The sequence below is a fragment of the Typopeltis vanoorti genome, chromosome 2 (assembly GCF_054136105.1).
Source record: "Typopeltis vanoorti isolate ZY-2024b chromosome 2, IOZ_Tvanoo_1.0, whole genome shotgun sequence".
NCBI lineage: Eukaryota > Metazoa > Arthropoda > Arachnida > Uropygi > Thelyphonidae > Typopeltis > Typopeltis vanoorti.
Window position 1 is genome coordinate 78,001,926 of NC_143550.1, and position 18,072 is coordinate 78,019,997.

The following is an 18,072-nucleotide window of genomic DNA, read 5'->3' on the forward strand; positions in this document are numbered from 1 at the left end:
CATGTATCCTATATAGATGATAGTGTAAAATATCACACCACTGATTGTTTGTAAAATAACTATTTTGTGGAAGTGAATAATTTTAATTACATGACACCTCCAAGGGCTCATTAACATGTTCGCTGCCACGCTCCTTGGGCATAGTTTGTTACCATATGCCAAGCACTTTCACTTCTACAAGATCAGTACAAGTTATCTCGTAGCTGGCTTATCAGACAGAATTTTGTTTCGTACGCCAACTACGAGTAATCCCGTATCCCCCCCCCCCACCTATGTCTTACATGCCCTATCACTGCGTGACTTGAGTTCAGAGTCAGTGATGACATTCAGCATTCAGTGCAGTAAGGTTTATTGCATCTAGTCTTAAAATTATCTAAATAAAAACCTTCAACTCCACCATGGCCAGTAAAAGAAAGCTTACTGATGAAGAATTAGAAGCTTACGCTAAATGAGCGATGATGAATGGAATGAATTATTTGGTTCCGGTTCCAAAGATGATTATAATCCTACAGACGACTCTAGCGATGACTCCGATGATGATATATTGTATATAAGTATATGTATATGTTGGAAAAACTTCCAAAAAATTGTTTTATTTGCATTAATAAATACATAGTTTACGCAACAATACCTCTTATAATATACTTTTGCTGAAATTATTTTCCTTCTACCAAGCCCCCAGATGTGCTCTCCGCTTTATTCACAAGCCAAGGGTCCAAATTAACGTGCTTATACTACGGGTTAACTCATGCTTGGCATAGGAGGTCGGTAATCGACATACGAGTATATTTGTAGTTGGCTTGTGAAGCTCATATACCAACTACGAGTATACTCGTGGTTGGCAGCGAACGTGTTAAGGAAGAGTACTACTCTACTCTATGAATCTCCATCGTTTAATCCACTAATTACACAGAACCATTAAACCATCATAATCTGCACACAACACTATCTACTGCCCACCACCACCACCACTAGGATTTTTTTGTCTGTAAATTGCTTGTATTCTCATGGCTGATTTTGCCTATACTGATATTAATATGAGATTTTTTTAAATTATTAGTTGTAGTGTATGTAGCTAATAGTAAAACATCTTTTCTGGTTTGTTTTACAAGGAGAGGAAAATATTGTATTATCTATGATGAAAAAAACACAGACACCTCCAAAGACATTTTATATGCAGAGTTCAGGTAAGATAATGATATACCACTTCAGTTTTGATTTCTGAAAGAAGTATTTATTTTTTCTCTGCAAGACGACAACAAAACCAGAACCCATAATGTAAATATCACTTTTGTAGTAGCCATGCTCAATAATTGAAAAAGTAATATACGAGGGTTGTCTGAAAAGTTTGGTAAAAAAATAAGATAAATACTTTTTTTTTTTTTTTTGAAAAAATCACCTTTATTTCTCAACAGTCTCCATCAAGGTCTACACATTTGGTCCAGCGAGTTTCCAATTTTTTCATCCCATCTAAAAAGTAGGATTTGTCAAATTGTGCAAAATAATCATTAACAGCCTTCATTGACATCCTTGTTCGAAGAAAATTTTTTCCCACCAAGCCAAATTTTTAAGTTTGGGAACAAGAAGTCACATAGGGCCAAGTCCAGAGAATACGGTGGATGTGGAACCAATTCGAACTTCAATTCGTGCCATTTCGAACTTCAGCCAGTGGGATGGTGCATTGTCTTGATGAAAGAGCACTTTTTTCTGTGCCAATCTTGGCTGTTTTTTTCTTCAGTTCTTCTTTTAAATGTCTAACAATAATTCCTTGGGAATCCCAAAAAAACAGTGGCGATCACCTTTCCAGCTGACAAAACAGTCTTTGCTTTTTTCGGTGTTCTTTCACCGGGCATTGTCCACTGTTTTGATTGCTGCTTGGACTCGGGTGTGTAGTGGTGAATCCAAGTTTCTCTACAGTCACAAATCAATGCAAAAAATCCTGTGAATTGCAATTAAACATCACCAAACACTGCTTTGAAATGTCTTTTCACAGTGACATCGTGTGCTCATTTAGGTTAGGAGTGCTGTCGTGTGGCTTATGCAACCCACGCAACAAAAGTGAAGCACAGATAATTTGAATTTTGATATGATTTTTAAATACAGCCATATAATCCGCACAAAAATCAGAAAAAGTAATCACTTGGGAAATTATTTTTCCAGAATGAACCAGAAAAAAAGGCTGAAATACCTTATTTTACTTACGTATTATACACAGGTTCCAACCTCATTTGACTATAATCATACAATCCAATAAAGCTCTGGCAGAAAACAAGACATTCAGTACATTGCCAATACTGTTTCCCCCCATTATAAATATGGGCAAAAAGTTATAAACTATTTATAGAAAATTATAAATATATATTAAAAACTTGTCTATATCGGTGTCATAAACACGTCAGTTCATACTTCACGTACATAAAACAGATGAAACTCAGAAAACAAAAACAGCAACTCATGACAAATGACAACGTTCAATTGGATTGCTTCACACAATAACCAATCACAGCCATTAACAAATTTTCTGGGTGCTATTGTCTCAGCACACACCCTGCCTCAAATTCTGGAGTGTTTAAAACCACTGGAATGCTAAGAATTTGAGAAACTGTGCCATCTGCATGTCTGTTTAAAGGGTGCAAAGGTGTTTGTATTTATGACTGCACACCTGGGCTATTAACGTAAATGTTATGCAATGTGTCCTCTTCATTATGCATTAATATGTTGTGTTTAATTTTAGGAATCACACAAAGCCAGGAAACAATTAGGCAAGTCATTAACAGGAATAAATGCGAAAATATAATATCGATGCTATTGCTATTTCGTGGGTGTGCACCACACACCTAGCACACCTGGAATATTTGCCTTGCACTCGTGTGAGGCAAATATTCTGGGTGTGCTAGGTGTGTGGTGCACGCTTAGCGAATTTAGTCGGCGTTAATACAAGTTAACGCTCTTCTCCTGTCGTTATTGTTGCGCTACCGTGCAACGCTATTGTGCAGTTGAAAAGCGACATTTCACGTAACCTTTCATTTTAGAAATGGAAGGAAATAACTTTTATATTTCAAAAAAGGTAAACGAGCTGTGGAGGCCCATAAAAAAATATGCAGCGTATATGGGGATGGTGCCTTAACAGAACGCGTATACCAAAAGTGGTTTGCCAAATTTTGTTCTGGAGATTTTGACGTCAGTGATGTGCTTCATGGCAGTCGCCCGACCGGGGTTGATTCGAGTGTTGTGAAGGATTTCGTCGACAAAAATCCGTCACAAACAGTGTGGGAGATTGCTGCAGTATACTGAACATATCCCATACAAGCATTGAAAACCATTTGCACAAGCTGGGATATGTTTCAAAACTCAATGTTTGGGTGTCGCATGAATTGACTGAGGCCAATATGACCGCTTGCATATCCATCTGTGATTCGCTGTGACATCGCCAAGAAAATGACCCATTTTTGAAGCGAATGATTACAGGAGATGAAAAATGGGTTGTGTACGATAACGTGGTACGTAAAAGATCATGGGGGCACAAGAGCGAATTACACAAACAAACAACCTCAATAGTGGGATTGCACCCAAAGAAGATCATGCTCTCTGTGTGGTGGGATTATAAAGGAATTGTCCACTATGAGGTGTACCATCAGGCAGAATGATTGATTCAACTGTCTATTGCTCACAGTTAACGCGACTGTCCCGTGCAACTCCTTCCTGATTTGTCCTGAATTGGCAAATCGGAAAGGAGTTGTCTTTCACCACGACAACGCCAGACCCCACACATCGACCTGGAGTAAATTGTTCCGTCTTGACTGGGATGTTTTGCTGCATCCTCCGTATTCACCAGACCTGGCACCTTCCAATTATCACTTATTCCGATCGTTGCAGAATTCTCTGAACGGGAAAACCTTCGCTAATGAGGAGGCTGTCAAAAGACACCTGGATCAGTTTTTTGCCAGTAAACCGCAGGTGTTTTATGAACGTGGCATAAGGAGATGGTGGACAGATGGCAAGAGGTCATTGATAAAGAGGATCAGTATATAACTGACTAGTATGTATTATATATATTAAATAAAATGTATTATATTCCACTCTGAAAAATCAAGCGAACTTATATATCCCTGTATATACATATACAGGGTGTTCCATAAGTTCCTAGATATTTCAGTAGTTATTCATAAAAATTGGTATATTAGAGTGCAGTTTGCATGAAAGCGAATTGCAAGGAGAGGGATTTTTTTTGTCAGGGAGAAAAAATTTACTTCAAATTTTCACCACACTGTATCACATGCATCATTTGCAAATATGTGCAAACAAGAGTTCTATAAAACGTAGGGTGTACTGGTGACAGCTCGTAATGAATGCATGCGAATTCCCAATCATTGGGGTGAAAATAATTGTTTTTGTGAAAAGAAAAATTTGTTGCTGTGATGCTTTCTTTGGTGGTGTGATAATTATGCACCATGAAGGATGCAGAATAGTGACATTTTCGCTCTGCTTGTGATTCTTGCAACTTCCCATGTACTATTTACACTGCATGTTGACTGCCACTAGGGCATTCATTTGCCGTACCGCAACGTTGGTATGGGCTTTGGATAATACTGGTCTAGATGTTCAAGGGCAATCTGACAAATTTCCAGTTTTCTCAAAACATTGTATTAGAGACTGTATTCTGGTAAGGGTTGATAGGATCTCAACCTTTCTTCATTCTTTTCTGCATTTGAAACTTCCATTCTTATATATATATATATATATATCTAATAATTCGTTGCAGAATTCTCTGAACGGGAAAACCTTCACTAATGAGGAGGCTGTCAAAAGACGCCTGGATCAGTTTTTTGCCAGTAAACCTCAGGTGTTTTATGAATGCGGCATAATGGAGTTGGTGGACAGATGGCAAGAGGTCATTGATTAAGAGGATCAATATATAACCGACTAGTATGTATTATATATATTAAATAAAATGTGTTTCATTCCACTCTGAAAAACCAAATGAACTTATTTGCCAACCCAATATATATATATATATATATCATCATCGTCAAATTCCTGACATGTACTCTCAAGGGGTGTACAGGATATGATAGTACTACATGAAAAATTTACATCATTACTAACTTCCTATCTACAATTTTCCTCCAAATCAGTCTGTTACTTGTCAAGACTCCAGCATTATCAGATCTTAAATTTCTATCGTCTAAGGCACTTTGTAGATTGTATTATTATAAGATAGTACAATCTACAAAGTACAATAAGACCAAGATATAGGTGGATTGTACTATCAATCCACCTATATCTTGGTTCCTCTGGGTTGTTTTCCTGCCAACCTAGCAGAGAACACTTGCTTTGCTAATCTTTCCTCGCCCATTCTGTTTAAGTGACCATACCACCTGAGATTAGCTCTGCTAACGCATTCCTGGATGCTGACAATGTCAAGTTCTTTCCTAATATCCTCATTTTTAATATGATATTGACATTGATGCCATCTGCTCATGCCTCTAATCTTTCTCAGGATTCTCACATCGGTGGTCTCTAGTCTTTGGTCAAGTGTTTTACTTCTGACCCAGCTCTCAGATCCATAAGTTAAAACTGGTTTGAACACTGTCTTGTATACAAATTTAGTGTTCCGACTAATTTCTCTCTTATTCCATATGAATTTATTCAATTGACTTCCTACAATATCAGCTTTATTGATTCTGTTGTCTATTTCCATATTTAATTTACCATCTTCAGTAAAAATCATGCCTAAGTAGCTGGAATGTTTTGCTTGTTCCACAGGTTCCCCGTTCACAACACAGTTGACATTTTCAACAATTCTACCTATTTTCATTGTCTGTCCTTTTAATGCTGACCTTCATACCATATCTATTACAACAGTTATTCAATTTAGTCAGGGAATCTTGCAAACTTGTAGCGGATTTATTTAGAAGTATAACATCGTCCGCATAAAGCAAAGAGCTGACATTAACATCTCCAATTCTGATATCATGTTTAATACCACTTTTCTTCATAATGTGATCCATATAGATAATGAATAAAAGAGGGGATAATGTACATCCTTGTCTCACACCAGATTTAACATTAAACAATCTTCCTGTACTTCCTTCAATTCTAACTATACACACACACACGCACTCACATATACAGGGTGTTCCATAAGTTCCTAGATATTTCAGTAGTTATTCATAAAAATTGGTATATTAGAGTGCAGTTTGCATGAAAGTGAATTGCAAGGAGATGGATTTTTTTTGTCAGGGAGAAAAAATTTACTTCAAATTTTCACCAATTGAGGTCACCGTACCACATGCATCATTTGCAAATATGTGCAAATGAGAGTTCTATAAAACGCAGGGTGTACTGCTGACTGCTCGTAATGAATGCATGTGAATTCCCAATCATTGGGGCGAAAAAAATTGTTTTTGTGAAAAGAAAAATTTGTTGCTGTGATGCTTACTTTGGTGGTGTGATGATTATGCACCATGAAGGATGCAGAATAGTGACATTTTCGCTCTGCCTGTGATTCTTGCAGCTTCCCATGCACTGTTTACACTGCATGTTGACTGCCACTAGAGCATTCATTTGCAGTACCGCAATGCTGGTATGGGCTTTGGATAACACTGGTCGGCATGTTCGAGGGCAATCTGACAAATTTCCAGTTTTCTCAAAACATTGTATTAGAGACTGTATTCTGGGGGTGATAGGATCTGAAACCTTCTTCATTCTTTTCTGCATTCGAAACCCATTCTTATATATATATATATATATATATATATGTAGAAAGTATTTTACCTTGGGTATAATAAATGTTAAGAATACCAAGCAATTTTTAAACCTGGTTTTACTCCATTTCCCAAGTAAGCAAACAGACAAATAAGTCAAGTTTGCTCCTGCAAGTGATGCAAGTCTAGCTGATCCTACAGGTAGTGCAAGACCAAGGCAACTCGTGGTAAAGGTGGCATGAGCTCTGATCACTAATCTTTATATTTACCCTTAATGCCAAAACACATCTCCAAGAAGGAGATGCATGATGTTTTGTATTAAAGGCAAGAGGCCACTACCCAGACCGGTTTCGACCTTTATTGAGGTCTCATCAGTGGGAGCTAGGCTAGAAATACCAAGATTTAGTAATACAGAGCTCATAAGTATTTTACCAGAACAAGTTGCCATAAGGTGTTTTAACCTTATTAAATAAAAATCTCTGGAGGAGATATAAATGTAGAAAGTATTTTACCTTGGGTATAATAAATGTTAAGAATACCAAGCAATTTTTAAACCTGGTTTTACTCCATTTCCCAAGTAAGCAAACAGACAAATAAGTCAAGTTTGCTCCTGCAAGTGATGCAAGTCTAGCTGATCCTACAGGTAGTGCAAGACCAAGGCAACTCGTGGTAAAGGTGGCATGAGCTCTGATCACCAATCTTTATATTTACCCTTAATGCCAAAACACCTTGCCTTGGTCTTGCACTACCTGTAGGATCAGCTAGACTTGCATCACTTGCAGGAGCAAACTTGACTTATTTGTCTGTTTGCTTACTTGGGAAATGGAGTAAAACCAGGTTTAAAAATTGCTTGGTATTCTTAACATTTATTATACCCAAGGTAAAATACTTTCTACATTTATATCTCCTCCAGAGATTTTTATTTAATAAGGTTAAAACACCTTATGGCAACTTGTTCTGGTAAAATACTTATGAGCTCTGTATTACTAAATCTTGGTATTTCTAGCCTAGCTCCCACTGATGAGACCTCAATAAAGGTCGAAACCGGTCTGGGTAGTGGCTTCTTGCCTTTAATACAAAACATCATGCATCTCCTTCTTGGAGATGTGTTTTGGCATTAAGGGTAAATATAAAGATTAGTGATCAGAGCTCATGCCACCTTTACCACGAGTTGCCTTGGTCTTGCACTACCTGTAGGATCAGCTAGACTTGCATCTCTTGCAGGGGAAAACTTGACTTATTTGTCTGTTTGCTTACTTGGGAAATGGAGTAAAACCAGGTTTAAAAATTGCTTGGTATTCTTAATATATATATATATATATATATATATATATAAATCCCACACAATTGTAGGTTGCAAAACCTACAGCATATCTCATGTGTTGGCTGCAAAATTAATGAAAGTTAATTGTGGATAATTAATTTAATATTGATTTCACCTTACTGTTGTAATATATAGTCACCGAGATTTTCTGTTCAAGTCATCTTATTAAAAGAGAAAATCTGTTTTTCTAATGGCTGCTGTAATAGCAAAAATTATTACCATTCAGAGGCCTAATGTTATTAGTCTGTTATTGTAAATATATTCTGAATATGTTTGGCATTGTCTCTGTTATAAAAGATCTATTCTTAAACCTAATTGCTTATGCCACTGTTTTCAAGACCATCCTGCCATTTTCTCCTCGGTTTTCCTATGCTTGTCTTTCCTCATTTCTTCTGATTTGTGAGTTCCTGATTTTGTTTAATATTGTTACACCTTCAATTTTTCTAAATGATTTCATTAATTTAATTTTTGTAGTTTACTGCACATGATTCTGCTGCATATGTTTACTGGTCTGATAACTCTTCTGTGGATTCTTACTTTTGTTTCTTTACTTATGTTTTTATCTTCCAGATGATGCTCTTGAGACATCCCAACATTTTACTAGCTTTTATTGCTTGTTCTTATACTTCATTTTGTGTGATGCTAGTTATTTAGTTCTCTTATTGTTATTATCCTCAGACCTCCATGGTGTGAAAGACTCATCTTTAGAAGTCTTCCTGTCACACAGTTCATTATACCATGCCTTAAATACATTCACATTCTCTTCAGTCACTACACTCTCAGACAATGCATTACAATTATCCATCACACTCCATGCAAACCCCCCCCCCCACCTCCTTACTCCTTTGTTCACACCCTCCTTATGTGGCTTCCAGAGATAACTTATTGTTCTCCCCCCCCCCTTTCCAACATTTTATGAAACATCTCTTCAACATTAATTTGATAAAACCCTGTTACCAACTTATACATTTCTTTCATATCGTTCCTCCTCCTCTCTGATCCACTAGACCAGAGTTTCTCAAGCTTCAGATATCCGTTTCTCAAAAGTGTGGTACGCATACTACACTTTGAGAAACACTGCACTAGCCTGTGGAAATTGCATCTTCTGAACCTTTCTTCATACTTAATATTCAAGAGACCAAAAATCACCTTAGTCACTACCTCTTCATCCTTTTAAGATCCAGTTGATCAAATCTGTGCGCAGTTGTGCCAAATCTTGATTCTTCAAATCTTCCATTGCCTTGATTAGGCCACATATGTGGCCTAATCAAGGCAATGGAAGAATCTCCTTACTTATATGAGTGTACTCTGCATCATTGTCAGAATTTGTGTTGTCCTCTAAATTTTAGATCCCTAATCAGGTCTCATATGGATTATGCACAGATTTATGCATGAGTTTTCATGGTGATGAGGATATGTTAGAGAGGGTCCACAGAAGATTCACAAATGTGGTCAGTGTCTTTGGAATGTGAAGTATGAGGACAGATTGAGAGAATGTAAATTGCAAAGCCTCATGAATAGGATGAGGAGGAGAGGTATATAATTGAGACATAAGCTAGTTAGGGATTATTAACAGGTTGACACAAAAGAGATTTTTCATAGAATTAGAGGGGGGGGTAGAACAAGAGACCATTGCTGGAAACTGTATAAGGAGTATGTGAGCAGAGGAGAAGGTTCTTTGCATGGAGAGTGGTTGGTGAGTGAAAAGCATTGCCTGAGTATGTTGTGAATGTAAACACATTGAATCAGTTTAAGGCACGGTTGGATTTGTATTGTGTGCAATAGTGTGCACCTCCCACAATGAGTCTCTGACTTCATGTTGATCAGATCATCATCAAATTCCTGCCATGTACCCTCAAAGGGTGTACAGGATATGATAGTACTACATGAAAAATTTACATCATTACTAACTTCCTATCTACAATTTTCCTCCACATCAGTCTGTTACTTGTCAAGACTCCAATATTATCAGATCTTATATTTCTGTCGTCTAAGGCACTTTGTACTGTATCAATCCATCTATATCTTGGTCTTACTCTGGGTCGTTTTCCTGCCAACCTGGCAGAGAACACTTGTTTTGCTAATCTTTCATCGCCATTTAAGTGACCATACCACCTGACATTAGCTCTGCTAACGCATTCCTGGATGCTGACAATGTCAAGTTCTTTCCTAATATCCTCGTTTTTAATATGATATTGACATTGATGCCATCTGCTCATGCCTCTAATCTTTCTCAGGATTCTCATATCTGTGGTCTCTAGTCTTTGGTCAAATGTTTTACTTCTGACCCAGCTCTCAGATCCATAAGTTAAAACTGGTTTGAACACTGTCTTGTATACAGCTAATTTAGTGTTCCGACTAATGCTTCTCTTATTTCACATGAATTTATTCAATTGACTTCCTACTATACCAGCTTTATTGATTCTGTTGTCTATTTCCATATTTAATTTACCAACTTCACTAAAAATTGTGCCTAAGTAGGTGAAATGTTTTACTTGTTCCACAGGTTCTTTGTTCACAATGCAGTTGACATTTTCAACGATTCTGCCTATATTCATTGTCTTTGTCTTTTTATTGCTGACCTTCATACCATATCTATTACAACAGTTATTCAATTTAGTCAAGGAATCTTGCACACTCGTAGCAGATTTATTGATAAGTATAACATCGTCCGCATAAAGCAAAGAGCTGACATTAACATCTCCAATTTTGATATCATGTTTAGTACCACTGTCCTTCACAATGTGATCCATATAGATAATGAATAACAGAGGGGATAATGTACATCCTTGTCTCACACCAGATTTAACATTAAACCATCTTCCTGTACTTCCGTTAATTCTAACTGCTGACTTACAACTCAAATAAAGACTAAGTATTGCTCGATATAATGCCCCATTGACACCATATAACTGTAGCGTATTGAATAGCTTCTCTCTTGGCACCGTATCATATGCCTTTTCCAGATCTACAAAACTTAAATACAGATCTTTGTTATATTCCCATGATTTCTCAACTGTTTGTCGTAAAGTGAAGATCTGATCCTGACAGCCTCTTTGGCCTGAATCCAGCTTGTTCTTCACCAAGCTTTTCTTCATCAATTCTTCTCAAACGTTTCTCAAATATACTGGCATATATCTTGCCAGGAACACTCAGTAGGGAAATACCTCTGTAATTCTCACATTCCGTTTTATTTCCCTTTTTATATATGGGTACTATGAGAGCTCTACTCCAATCATCGGGAATTCGTCCCTCTGTCCAGGCTTTCTGAGCTATGCAGTGCAGCCACTGTAAGACTTTTATACCACCATACTTAAGCATTTCTGGTCGAATATCATCTACTCCTGCTGCCTTTCCACATTTTAAGCCTTTTGATGGTTTTTTCTACTTCAAGTATGGATATGTATTCCTGACTGGATGCCTGTTGAGTGTTTTTTACTACTGTGCTATCACTGCTTGTTTCATTTAGCAATTTCTCAAAGTAATTACTCCATACTTCAAGGATATCTTTTTCTCCCGTTTTCATGTCACCTGTATAATTTTAACTCCTTTTACAGTACTCTTTCCTCCATTTCTAAGCTTCTTCAGCAACCTCCATTTCGAATATCTTACCACCTTCTTGATATTTATTTTCTATGTTCTTGCCAAAGTCCTCCCATGACTTGTTTAGCTAGCTTTACACAGTGTTTAGCTTTCTTACATTTCTCTCTGTATTCTCTATGAGCACATGCTGACTTATTTGCCAGGAACTTTTGATATGCTTTCTTCTTTTCCTTCACTACTTCTTTAATTAACTCTTTAATTAAAGGAAGATGTTAATTTTTTTATTTTATGTATTTTTATTGATTTATACTTATTTTGTTGTTGATTAAATCCTTTCCTATTCAAAACCTGATTCAATTAAAATCCTACCGGCTGTTCTATTGTTATGTCGTTGCCTTCTCTATATTTTACTGCTTTATATCCTCCTATTCTATCTTTCTGTCGCTATTTTACTTCTTCAGATATCGGGCCTTTAATATGCTTACATCTGTTTATATCTAGGACTGTTTCCTCTTTGGATACTGGCAAATTTATATTATGCTGCACCAGCCAGTATCCTATAGTAGAAAAGGGTTCCTACTCAGGGAGACAATACTAGATTCTGATGCTTTCTTACACAATATCTTACTTTAACACTGCCGTATAGATTCAAATTATTGCAGTCGTGACCTAAATCTATAATTATATACACTTCCTAATTCCTTCCCGCCAAAATAGGTACTATTTTTATAAGTGGTAATTTGGAATCGTAATCAGGCATGACTCAGGTTTAGGTAAATATGACATGTTTATTGTAATATCTAAGCAGAATACAATATTCATACACTCAATTATGACTCAATACTAAATGAAACTCGAGTTAAGAGGTTAACATATTCTAAATTAATTAAAGGTCATAAAGCATGCAAAACACAATAACTGCATATTGGGATTGATAGCAAAGGATATGAAGTTAAACTAAAATTCCTTTCTGTAATACTATTCATAAAATAATATAAACAAACATTCTAATGCTACTCAGTCACAAATCCACAGTTCTAATCTCATTAAATTAATCCTATCACATACAATTACAAAAGATCTCTTCTAAACAATTCTTCTTACTCTCAAAGGAGGTTAACTTTCTAATTAGAGACTGTCCACAAAGTTCTTTAGCGTACTGTTCTTAATTTTTACATTCACAAACAATCTTCTCTCTTCTAATGAATTTTATACACAAAATAGAGTGATTTTACCTTACCAAACTTTTTCCGCGTCTTTCAGCACCACGTCTGGTTACTTTTGGTCTATTGGCTGTCCATACGGCAACGTAGGGGTTACGCTATCTTCATCATTTCTGCCGAAAACTGACTCAGTCTCTGCAGTTTAGGAACATTTCGATGGGACTTTTCAGCGACGGCCTGATTCTGCTATTACTGGAAATTTTACCTTCAGCTCTGCGTAGAATCCTACTCCAATCTCAAGAAAGCCTGCTGTCCGACATCTTATCTTAGCACAAAAGCTTCTCCCCCCCCCCTTTATGTGAACTCCCGCTGACTTCTGAACCACCAAACAAAAAATTACGACAAGAGAACCCTTTCGATACAGCCTTCATCCCCTTATATTCTTCGATAGAGTGCCCTCTTTTTTTTGGAGTCCCCCTTTGCACATGGCCCATATCTTTTCACCCCTTGGGTTCATCCCTTGCTTTCCCAACACTGTTATGCGTTTGGATTCACGGAATACGCGTCAACGTACGTTCCGTGTAAGCTACTGCCATCAGCGTTACGCTGGACACGTGTACTTGTATACTTTCTAAGAATTATTACTTGGTAACTATCTGGTGACTCACAGTTAATCTATACAGCTTAAGTGAGGCTTAAAATTAACATTAACAAAATTCTTCCTTTAAGACATTCTCTACTTTAATTCTAGTAGTGATGAAAAGATTAAAGTACATGGAATATAAGATAAAAATTGCAAATTTATACATAAAGTGAAGAAGTTTCACTTTTGATTTCAGCTGATGTGCAGGTATTTCTCTTTATTAGTAAGTTTAGTATGTTAGACCCTGAATGAATGATTTCTTTGCAAGATTCCTTCATTCAGGATTTAACAAAGATATACAGAATGGTGTAGCAAATTTTTTATTATATAACACCTCCAAGGAGTCAAAGGACTCATTGTGAGAGACCATTCTACACTTCAGTACCATTTAGCCCACTAAATACACTACACATTGAACTTGATTCATTTAATATTCAGTAACACACAGAAAGTAATCATTGTGGGAGACTAATTATGGAGAGAGAGAGAGAGCACATGGGAGGAATGAAACGGAATTTACAGTAACTGACAGATTATTGCCTGAAATAGCATGTAGAGTGGAACCTGAGGTTTAAGAATTTGATCTTGTGAAAGCATGCAAGGATTTTCCCAGTAATTATGCTAGTTACTTTGCATCTGATTTTTTTTTTGGGGGGGGGGAAGGATTCTATTCATATTTTATCATTCTGACTTATTCAGTTAATTTCCCTTGAAGAAGTTGAATGCATTTATGTATTTAGTAATATTTATAGATTGTAATATTAAGTATTTAGTGTAATACTTAATTTTCTGCTAGTAAGAATTTATCATATGCATATTCATTTCTTAATTTTTTCATTTTTAATTTATATTCCACATTTTCATTTTGTTTACTTCTGTTTGTTTCATGCATCACTGAAATAAGGTGTGATGTAACTAGTCACCTTATCTAATTCCTTTGTTATTTTAATTTCTTTAGTCTTGTTTTGTGTTTATTATAAAACTGTTCTCTGTATACATATTTCTGATTAGGGAAGAATGTAGATGGATGCATTGATAAATTATTGTAAGATGTGCTGGACAAGCAATCATTATGAGGGATGACTTCGACTTTGGGGAATTAGATTGAAATATAAAAACAGTTATAGAGTGGGAAGGAAATGAGATTTATACAGCTGCTAAGAGATAATTACCTGAGAGTATAAGAGAGAAGTATAGTAGAGGTAGATGAATTTTAAAGTGTTACAATATTGCAGAACTTTAATGTGAACATGATATTAGATGGCATATTTGCCCATGTGTTTATGAGAATGTGTAAGGGAATTAGCTTCTTACCAAATCATTTGTCTTAGTTCTGAACGTGCCAAGGGAGTGGAAAGAGGATAAAATAGTTCCTCTGCATAAAAGAAGCTCCAAGACAGAAGGAGCAAATTATAGACCAGTTAGTATTTCAAGAGGGATGCTTAAGGAATCGAAGAAGTTTATAAAAGACAGAATTCAGAAGTGAGTGGAGAGGAATAGGATACTTTATAGGGGGTAACATGGTTTAATGAATGGGCAGATGCTGCCATAGTAATTTGCTTACTTTTTATAAGAAAGTGGCAATTGAGTTGAATAAAAGAAATGGCTATACAGTGATAATTCTGGATTTACAGAGGCATTTACTACATGCAACTGTTGCATAAATTGGAGCAAATGAGGATGGATGGATCGATGAGAAGCTGGTGATTTAGATAAGAAGGTTGATGGAGAGATATCAGAGTGATGTATGGAGAAATTGAGTCAGGATAAAGGTGAGTGACTAGTGGTGTACTAGGCTCAATGCTCAGTCCTCTGCTTTTTAATTTGTACATCAGTGATACAGGAAATGATTTAAGGGGAATTCTGTTGTTTGCTGATGGTGCAAAGCTATGAAGAATGATGGTCAATGAAGATGATCTAGCAATCGTTCAGGATAACTTAGATTGCAATATGGACAAAGGGTAAATGGCTGCCAGCTTAATATCACAAAGTGTAAGGTCTACCATAGTAATTTGCATTTTGGGATGAAGAGATCACATGTTGTGCACCTTTTATTGATTGAACTGAAATGAACTGCAGGAAATTGATGAGACCAGGGATTTGGGGGTGATTGTGAAGGAGTTAAGAGAGCATATTGTAAAGGTGACAGAACAGCACATCAGATTATATGGTTGTTGAAGAACACACTAATGAGCAGGGATAGGGAGATTATAAAGTCCAGATGTGGTCTTATTAAAGACCACATCTGGACTACTGCATACAGATCTGGTTACTGTATTTCTTGGGGATGAAGTGGTGAAGAAACTTCTATCAAGTGTGGAGAGTATCTAGAGTAAAGGAAAGGGACCAAAAATGTGGAGGGTCTAATGAAATGCTTCTGGTGAGAATAGATTGAAAGTCTGTGAATTTCAAAAACTATCTGATAGGCAATAAATAGGGAGCATGATAGAAACATATAAGTTATTAAAGGGATTTTATAGGATTTGCACTGACACTTTCAATTTCTCTCTAAGGGAAGAAGCACATACATGTGCACACACGTGTATGTGTGTGTGTGTACATGTGCACACACACACATATACATACACAGTGAGTACACCTGAGAGTATACAGTGCTCAGATGTGCCTCTGACTGCTCCTCTTTTTTATGTGACTCCCATCTACAAAAGGTTATTATAAACCTATAGTACATTTTGTGCCATCAGTGGACTAAGGAGTTTTTTTTTTGCCACTTTTATCAGTTTTATATATTTTTTTATAATTTTTTATTTATTTTTCCATAGTCTGGAAACCCTGCTCTAGAGACCAAACATGGAATTTTTTCAAGCCACTTCAGGCCTTCAATAAGCAGGTGTGGTCTCACACTGGGCACTGTAGATGCAATTATGTAGGTTAAAAACTTCACGGAAGACAGTTTACAGCACAAACATGATGTACTACTGATCTCACTCTATGTACAAGGAGCCTTCATTGCTGCATAATTAAGTAATTATGACCAGCCATAATTACTCAATTAAGAGATTTCATATGTCAACAAAAAATCTACTCTACCTTACAAAAAATTATTTTACAGATAGAAGGGCAACTATGACATTGACAACCACTACTGTAATTAAAGAAGTCAAACAAGGCTGCCCACCAGTCTCCTGTTGTGGACCAAGTTTCTGGAACATCCAGTACGACTCGTTGTGAAGACTTTCTTTCCCTAATGAAACGAAAGTCATAGCTTTTGCCAATCATGTGATGATAATGATTTGGGGATACAACAGCCAACGAAGAACTCTTTAAAATTGCAGAGCGGGCATGTGAGAAGAAAGTTAACTTTCAATAGCACCATGTCTAAAGTGCTCCACATCTCATGTAAAAAATTAAAACAATCTATTAAAAATTACAATTAAAACAATTAAAAACAAAAAAAAATTAAAAAAAATTAAAAAACAATCTAGGTCTTCCTAAACAGGGAAGTTCTAGAGATAGCCATTGACCTAAAAATACCTAGGAGTAACAATAGACAACAAATTTAACTTCAACAAGCACATCTCATATATTGCTGCAAAAAACTTACAAATAGTAAAACTTCTGGCTAAGTTGGCAAGGATAAACTGGTGATTAGGCCAATGAGTGCTGAAAACAATATATGTACCAGAGCTGTACTACCATTGATATTTTATGCTGCACCTGCTTGGAAAGATGTTCTAAAATCTAAGAAAAACAACAGAGGTCACCACCTATAAGTTGTTGACCTCCATATGAATAATTAAAGGATACAGGACAATATCTTTCAAGGCAGCCTTGCATTATTGCTGGTCTAATACCGATCTGCCTGAAATGCAAGAATTCTGACTTATATATAAAGTCGCTTCTGGAAGATATAACGAAAATGCCAACATTGATTCAAACTGCTACCAATTCTGCTTACAGTGTCACCCAGCAAAGAAAACATGTTAAGGAGAAGGAAAGCTCTGAAAGTGACGAATACCACACATATGCTGACAGGAGCAAAACAGAAGGAAATATCAGTTGTTCCTTTTTAGTACGAGTGTGTGTGTTGAGGGGGGGGGGGGGGTCCTGGAAAGTTCTGATAAACACCTGGAACAAAAATGATATTAAATCAACTGATATAACCACAAGAAAGACATACAAGGATATATAAGTTGCCTTCATAACTCTTCTACTAGTATGTTCTTTCTTAATATAATTTTGTTCTATATGTTTATCAGAACTTTCCAGATCCCCCCTCATATTACAGACAGTCCATTATACAAGAATGCTGCTGTAGACTGTGTCCTTTCTGTTCCAGCAATCAAGCAAAACTATAGCAAAATAACTTGCTGTAGTTTATTCCCTTATATATTTCAGGGAATTAGAACTCAACACTTCTCATCAAAAGACTACAGCAATTTTTAGTGACAGTAGAAGCACTATAGACAACATAAAAAAACCACTTAGAACAACTACCTAGCATTAATAGATCAGACAAGAAATCTGGTAAGGAATCTCATGCTGGAGTGATTGGAAATTAAGTTCTGCTGGGTGAGGTGCATACTCGGGTAGCAGGAAACGAGAGTGGATCACTTGGCTAAAGAAGTGGCTATAAATGAATGGTTAGAAACAAGTCACCAAAAGTACTAAAAATCTGCTATAAAAATACTTACAGAAAGAAGAAGAATGGAAAACATCTAAAAATGAACA

The 18,072-nt window shown here is 36.4% G+C and overlaps 1 protein-coding gene across 2 annotated transcripts in view; it reads left to right on the plus strand.

Moving 5' to 3' along the window:
• Window positions 1–18,072, plus strand: part of LOC150109199 (uncharacterized) — a 65,206-nt gene that overhangs the window by 24,801 nt on the left and 22,333 nt on the right. Inside the window, exon 2 of one of the 2 annotated variants that reach the window (XM_090406186.1) lies at window positions 1,113–1,187. The exons of the other annotated variant lie outside the window; for it this stretch is intronic. Within the exon in view, the coding sequence (XP_090262312.1) occupies window positions 1,113–1,187 (75 nt within the window). The remainder of the gene's footprint in view (window positions 1–1,112; window positions 1,188–18,072) is intronic. 2 annotated transcript variants of the gene reach the window in all.